General features: G+C 27.5%; 1 protein-coding gene across 1 annotated transcript in view; it reads left to right on the top strand.

The window, feature by feature from the left end:
• Positions 1-7,099: 7,099 nt before the first annotated feature.
• The window catches only part of LOC105619755, a 2,366-nt gene continuing 883 nt past the window's right edge, over positions 7,100-8,582 (top strand). Inside the window, exons 1-3 of the mRNA XM_012201276.1 lie at positions 7,100-7,273; positions 7,803-7,911; positions 8,125-8,278. Of these exons, the coding sequence (XP_012056666.1) occupies positions 7,100-7,273; positions 7,803-7,911; positions 8,125-8,278 (437 nt within the window). The remainder of the gene's footprint in view (positions 7,274-7,802; positions 7,912-8,124; positions 8,279-8,582) is intronic.

Raw genomic sequence — 8,582 nt, 5'->3', positions numbered from 1 at the left:
TTTAATGTTATTTTTAACATCAATCGATAGTTAAATATATTGACCATGAGAGTCTCATATATTCTTTATTGCCATTCGTTTGCAAACTGCTACGACAGAGGGAACCTTTGCATGCAAGCGATTTATTCTCAATATTAAGGCACTATTTTATTTAAAATTGTAATTACTATTTTAAGATAATCATAAAAATATGAATAAAAATATGTAATATAGTTCGAAAATTTATGTGAATTCCAATATAACTTTTTATTATTTATTAATACGAATGTAAAAATATAAAACAATTTAATTTTATAAAATTTATTATATTTAAATGTAAAAATAATAAACATATTATTACTTATATTTTTAACATTTTTATTTGCATGCAGCATTTTTAATATGTCAATGTAATTTTTTCTTCTTTTTAATCAAATACATCAAAATGAAATAAATTTTATGAAATATTACGTAAATGCAAAAAGGAGAAAAAATTTTATTGTTATCATTACTTTATTCTTTGTCTATTAAAGCACTTATGCGGATAGAATCGCAAATTATATCAGTATTTCTGTAGAGAACACCTCTTCCTTGATTTTAACCTTGATATATGTTAGTAGAGAAGAAAGAATTGATCAACTTTTCCTTATTAAATTAATCTCTTATAGTTTTCGAGATATATTTATAAAATTCATTTTCAAAATTTCATTATTTTCTGCACCGCATGACTTTCCACGCAAAGCAATTCTCACCCCATCTCCTCCTATTTTTTTAATTATAAAATTGAAATTACGGAGATAGCCAAGTTTTAAAATGAGAGGCTTTATATAATAATGTACATTACACTCACCCACTGCATTTTTTCATGTTCTTCTACACATAGATATAAGTTCTAAAAATAAAATAAAATGTCAGTAAATATAAATATTAGAGGCACACGATTTCCACGCGAAGCGAGTTTCATCCTATCTTTTCAGAGCGTCCAACTTTCATTTCCCTTGACAGAAAGAAGTCATTTAAGAAGTCATTTAAAACGAAGATCTAAATATCTTAAATATATAAATAGATATATACTAAGAGACAGTTTAATTTATAAGGAAAAGTTGATCAGTACTTTCGCTTTTATAACATATGTCAAGATCAAGATCATCGAACAGGTTCCTTAATGTAAAGGTTTACCTTTTTCTTATTTTCTAAATTCTTTGGAGTAGAATTCCATTCTAAAAAATGAAAATTGAGCCTTTAAATTGAGTCTTTAAAAAGATTGTTTTCGAATGATTCGATTTTTAAGAGTAAGATTTCATTCTTTAAATTGAGATTCACTCGAAGAATTTCAGAGAATATGTATACAACAACTACTTACACAGCAGTGAACACTTTTATTATCACCCTAATACTTCACATATGTATTCAAGTAGCACACAATGATTATAAAGCATTAAAAAAGTGCTAAAAAGTGTATAAAAGTATTTTTTAACGCTTTGCAGGCTCTGCTGTGGTATTTAGATAATCACATGAAAAGAATAAATTTTACTGAAGAATCTAAAAATTTAGCAAGATAATAGGCTAAAAATAATTTTATTGAGCTATCAAAATAATTATGTAGGAAATTCAGTATTTATTAATATGATAAATAATATTGCAAAAAGTTTTAATTCTAGCAATCTGTTTTAGCGTCTTACCTTAGACAACAAAGTTCAAAATCGAGATGTAAAACGTCTCGAAAATGTCTTTTAGACATTTTTAAGATGTCTTTTAGACATTTTTAAGATGTCTTTTAGACATTTTTAAGATGTCTTTTAAAATATGTCTTTAAGACATCTTAAAGTAGATGTTTTTTTTAAAATCCAATCGCACTAACGTTATTTTGACTTTAAGTGAGGCTTAAAATTCTAGTTTACTTTTTTCTTTAAAGCCGAAAAAATGAGAAAGATAGAGAGAGTTTTAAGCTTCGCTTAAAATCAAAATAACATTGGTACAACCTAAGACTTCTTGTCTCGTTTTTGAATAACATGTGACGTAATTATTTTGATAAGCCAACAAAATTATTTTCAGATCTGTGTCTAGCTAAATTTTTAGATACTTTTTCAAAATAGTTCTTTTCATGTAATTTTTGAATCTATGTTGCGAACTGACAAATCCTTGCATGGAAGACGCGGAAGAGGTGGAATTCCAGAAGTGAGAAAATATCGTGAGAATACATGAATATTTCAACAGGTGAGATCAGTCAAGCAAGAAGTAACATAGAAAGCTCGAAATAAACAATTATTATGCATTACTGAGAAATTACTCGAAATTTTCAGCAAATAATTAATCCTATTTCTGATATTCTGTTTAAGCAAGTGAGTCATAATTAATTATTTCAAAAGATTTTAGAAATGTTACGAAAATATAAATCGCGAAAAATAAAAATAAAAACGTAATTTATAAAAGGAATTTCACGCTTGTCTTGATAGTGCTGTTTTCCATAAGATTTCCAGAAACGATTGAAGATTCTTTCATGATTCAACATAATGCATTCTGAGACAGATGCTTGTTACAACTTTTTTTTAGTATTTACAGGTGTTCGTGTAAACTACGAAGAAAGGAGAGATATAATCTGTAAAAATAAAAAAAAACGGAAAAAGGAAAATAAATCAGGAATATCGTTATGACTTCTCATTTGTAGTCAATTCAAAAGGACAAAGTATTCATCACCAAATTCGTTTTCCTGCTGATTTATGTGATTTATATATTGCTATAATTGTATGTGTACTGTTAACATTGGTGAAAAACTACTTATCAAGGTAATACAATGAATATACGTATCTTATTGATTGATATATTGCCATAAATTCCGATTTTAATATAGTGATACTATATTGCCGAAAGTATATATATATATATCTTGGATTACATTTTCAAGAATTAGATTTAATTTTCAGCAAATATATAAACATTGGTAATTTATTGATTTAATTATTGACATAATCCCAATATTTTAATATAATAATACTATATTGTCGAAATTATATATATTATGTATTATATAATACATATGTATATCTTGGATTATATTTTCAAAAACAAATTTAAATTATGCAAATATAAATATCGATAATTTATTAATTTACTTATTGATTAAAATTCCAATATTTTGATATATCGATACATCGATATTGAAACTATCGATCTTGCATCATATTACCACAAGAACAAGATTAAATTTTGATACAAATATAAATATTGTTCACAGAAAGTTCAAAAAGACTTCAGTTGCATGTCATAAATTTTAAGTTTGTTTTCAAGTACAAAAAGAATTTTTTTAGAACTTTTCAAAAAAAGAATTCTTTTTGTATCTGAAAATAAACTCAAAATTAATGACATACAACTAAATTCTTTCTAAATTTTTTTTAAAACTGCTATGTGGATAATTTATAGATCTATTTATTGACTTAAATCCTGATAATGTATTGATACATTACCAAAACTACGTATATATTAGATCATAATTCTAAGCACAAGATTAAATTTTCAGATAATATGAATTCTAGTAACTTATTAATTAATTTATTGACAAAAATCTTATATTCCGATATATCGATGCCATTTGATATATAGTTGAAACTAGGTATATTTTGGATTATATTTCTAAGGATAAGATTCAATTTTCAAATATGAAATTTATTTTATATCAGTGAATATTATTATCTTAATCAACCAATAAAATATGTTGTTAATTTAATAGACGAATTAGATATTAAAATTCTCTAATGTTAAACAGTATCCTAGAAAGCAAATTTATTTGCTTTGTTACGTTGATGATTATGTATTTCAGAATTGTGTAGTCATTAACTATGGTACACGCTTTCGTGTTAAGGCAATCTGCATGACGCCTTGAGTGTTAATAAGCGAGACCAAAATACGTGTTTTTTTCATATAATATTCTTGTTTCTTCTTTATAGTAATTTTCTTTTTAGATAATAATTAATTAATTATTTTCCTCAAATGTATTAAAAAAGATAAAATCAATCTATGTCATGATGTTATATAACAGATCAAAAGATCAAATTCTCTTCAAAATGCCATATTATAGACTTCGAAGATCTTATTACGCTGACTAACAGAATGCCATTAACAGAATTTTCGTGTCAGGTTTTTGGGTAAATTAAGATAAAACATGACATTTTTAACACTTTTTACTGCAAAACAAAAACTCGTTTCCAAATAAAATCTACGATACCTAAATTAAAAAAAAAAATGTATTTGAAAGAAATCTTAAATTGTATTTTTTTAGGACATTAAATTGTACTAAAATTTATTTAAAAATTTACTCAAAATCCTGTTATGTTACTCAAATTCTATGTCATCGTATTCAACAAAAAAATATTCGAAGTATATACTATATAACACTTTGGAGAGAATTTGTTTGCGTTACAAAGCTTCTGATTGCAGTTTCATATTTAGTATCGTATCCTCATTTTGCAGTTAGTTACAGTTCTATGACTCATGTTTCTCTTGGAATCTTTTGAATCTGACATTCCAGAGTACGAAAATAACATACGTGGCATATGACTGCAGTTGCTACAACTTGTCAGCTCTTGAAACAAGATCGCTAATGATCATCATGTGTCGAGCCCGATCGCCATTACACATTATTACCGGCCATTCTATTTTTTCAACCGGGAGTTCTATCTAATAAGGAAGAAAGGGGAGGAAAGGAAGAGGGTATGAAATCATAAAATATCATAATCAAATCGATTTTATTTCTTGATCTCTTTGAATCGATAAACTAAATCAATCAATGAATTTAATCAATGAAATTAATTTTAGGTTTATATATTACATGTGTGAAATATATTTAATCATTTAATCTCATATTTGTATATTCTTCTACTTGTACATATAAACACATATCTTTAATTTGTATTATAAAAAAATTTTTAATGTTTTATTCTGATATCATAAAAAAATAGCTTTCAGTCTAATAGGTTTTCTAACAAAAAATATACAATTATATTGATCACAGCATTATGAGTAATTTAAAAAATTTAAAAAACGGAAAATCGATATCGATTTTTAAGCTCTAAAGAGATCAATGATTTATGTATATGTTCTACGCAATGAATAGCTTTAAATGAAGACGAAATAGTAATTCGTAAGTGACATGCCTGTTAATAAAATTATGTTATTTATAATAAAAAGAACATACTTATTTATATAACAAAATTAATATTGATAAAAATTACTAAAAACTTCTAATTCAATATTCTATTTATGCGAGAATTGCAATTCGTTTTATCGTTTCAATATACAAATAGAAAAAATCATTCATAAAATAGTCGAATAATTATTATCAATCATATTATACATAAATATGTAGTACGAACTAAAATAGTACGAACATAAATATCTCTTCATTGTTTTATTGTTCCAACAATTTTTATAAAGAGCTATGGATAAAGAAGTTAATTAACGTTTATAGATGTATTTTAACATGCTAATATTATTTTGTTCAATTGTATATTATTTCTATATACAATATCATCTCATTGCATTATATTTGTGTTTTACGATCCGCGGAGTTAATTTGAATTTTTATTCTATTCTAGTATTTTATTCTATTATTGGAAATCTATCGAGCGATCAAAGTAATATTACTTCACATTAAAGCATATCATTGCGTATAAAAAAAGCGATCCTTCAAAACGTAAGATGCAAATTCTGTAATTTCTGCACGTGCGCAGAGACGACCGCAATGAATAAGAGATGTAGGAGGAGGTGCATTATACGGAAAGGAAGATATATGAGAGGACGTGACGAAACGAAAATAGCAGGGCACGGCGGCGACTATTAATGGGCTTCGCAGGAGCTCGGATCTCACATTAAGTATGCAACGAAAACTTTATTTTCCCTCAACATTTTCCTCGTTTTTTTTGCCGGCTTGTTTTTCCGTCCCGACTGTCCGTCTAGGGCGGGTGCATATTTGAGCAACTTGATCCTCCATAGACGAATTACTCACGTAAAGTGCACACTGCTGATGCATATTTAATGAAAGAGTCTATAGACCCTGTGATTACGCCCAACAGTTCATGTTACAAGTTCGTAAATTAAGTATTCTGTCTACGAGAAAAAATGATAGTTCTCTGGGAGTGTTTCGAGAATATAACAAAACAGAGTTCTGATATATGAAGCTCGCGAATTCTACTGTCGCAAATATTCGATCGATAATTCGCAGTTCCAATCTAGACGATCCACGAAGATGATCGCTCCGTCGCTTTTCTTATCATTTTGCTCATTGTTTTATATTATCGAAATTTTTCCGTGAAAATATCAAAATTGAGTAGTGTTTCTCACTTTCAATACTTTTAAATATTTCAACATTTTTAATTCGTAATAATGATGTTTTGCAAGAGCGTTGCAAATATATTTTCACGGAGCAGTAATTGCGCGAATTTTCGCTCCAAGAATCAAACGTCCAATTATCTAGCAAGTGCTAATAATATTAATTCTATCAAAACATGTAAGAGATCATTAAAATGATCAATTGGTCGAACGAATTCAAACGAGTGCATCATTTAATTCTATCTGGATATTTTATTCGAGTAAAAGTTTATAAATGACGTGCTTTCACCGCTTATTTCCGTCAACCCACGAGGAAAGTGCACGAGTACGGCGAAGAGCTGGAGAGTGACTAATGAGTATCATTAACGATTGCGTGGTTTATCGTCACAATGGAGAAAATCAGAAGATGACAGTTACTAACTGCAAGCGCAGATAGACGCAGATAAAACTACTTCATGTTTTACCAAGAAAGCAATGTGCGTGTCTAATATAAAAGTACACTTCCATGCAGATCGCGACGTTATTTCGACTTTAAAAGTTTGAGTTAAAAGTTTAGTTTAACAAGTACTAACTTTCGTTAGTACTTTGACTTGATTGACAAAGATATATTTCGAGGATCCAAGATATTAGTCAATTCAAAATATAACAAATCTGAGATATCGCGAGAGAATAAAGAAATTCTACACTTCTCTGGAATAAATTGAAAATAATAGTAGCAATTTAAGCGATAATTAAGATTTACGATTATCTGCTGAAAACTTATTAATTATATCATCAACATATATCATCAAGAAAAATGATAATTAACGCGAGAGTATTTGTGTTGATCGCACTGGTAACCTATGGCGTATGCGCTCATACAGTCGACATTCGAGAGCCTTACAAAAGAACTAATGATAAAAAATATACTGGGTCTATGCTGGCTGAGATCGCCAAGGAATTAGTGCAAAGATCGACGACCAGCAGTCAGGTAATAAAAATTATGCATCATTATATAAAAAATTACGAAAATATGATATTATCTAAGTAGAACAAGTTACGATAATATCAAAATGATATTAAAATGAATTGGAAATGATTGAAAAATGACTTTTAATGATTTTGGAATCATTTTAACATCATAATGATTTATTGTTCTGCTATTGTTCAGATAGCTCCTGACGATTAAATGTGTGAAGAACAAACGGAAAATAATGTTTTTTCAATATCAGTGTCAAATTTAAATTAAATAAATCTTTTTATTAAACTGAAATTCAGATCCAGTAAACGTCAAGTAACATTAGATCAATATCATAATTTTTTTATTCAATAATATAAATTATGCTTTACAATTGTTAGCTGATGTTTACAAATGAGTATAATAAAATCGTATATTATTTAAATGGTTTAAGATGGATTTTATTTGCATATTATTTATTTCAAAATCAAGTTATATCTCATGAGAATATTTAACAATAAACTAACCAGAATTAAATTAAAACGTAATTGTGATATTACAGGTGCTGACTTTAAATCTCTCGAATTTGCTATTACTTTTGGTGCTTAAAGCAGTTGTGTTTGGCGCTGGCTACATAGGACATGGTTATAAAGGACGCGAATTAGAAGATGGTAATTTCGAAATGCATATATATAAATCATTAATATTCATTTGAATATACTTTTCGTTAATGATATTGCAACAATTGACTATATTGAATGTAACACTAATCTGTTTCTGTCTCTTGCCGCGGATCTTTGGAATAAAAGCTCGGCGAATATGTGTAGCAAAATTCAAAATTATAATCACAATTGTTTTTAATTATAACTTTGTATTAATTTCAGAAAATATTGTATCGGAGGGTGAGCTTGCATTAGCGCTTGGGTATCTAATTGGTGATACCTGTTTGTACAGAGCAGCTTGCGAAGAGCCACATATTGCGAGAGAATATCTTAGTGCAGCAGAAATGCTCTTGCAAACAATGAAATTGATGCCGCAGTATGTATACAAAATATTAAAGAAAAATTGTAAAAAATTAAATTAAATATTGTATGGTATGTATAAAAAAAAAGTACTCGGTACTTTTAAGCTTTGCAAAAACACAATCTTTACTATTGATCACTATCGATAAACATGAGAAACACTTAAACACTTTTGAAGGAAAGACTTTTACACTGAAGGATTAAAAAGATGTCTATTTTTACGAATTTTTTTGTGAGAACTATTAATTTTAACTTAACTTAAATATTTTAATCAATGTATATATATATATATATATATATATATATATATATATATATAT

The sequence above is a fragment of the Atta cephalotes genome, assembly GCF_000143395.1.
Source record: "Atta cephalotes unplaced genomic scaffold scaffold00002, whole genome shotgun sequence".
NCBI lineage: Eukaryota > Metazoa > Arthropoda > Insecta > Hymenoptera > Formicidae > Atta > Atta cephalotes.
This window is presented reverse-complemented; position numbering and strand designations above follow the sequence as displayed.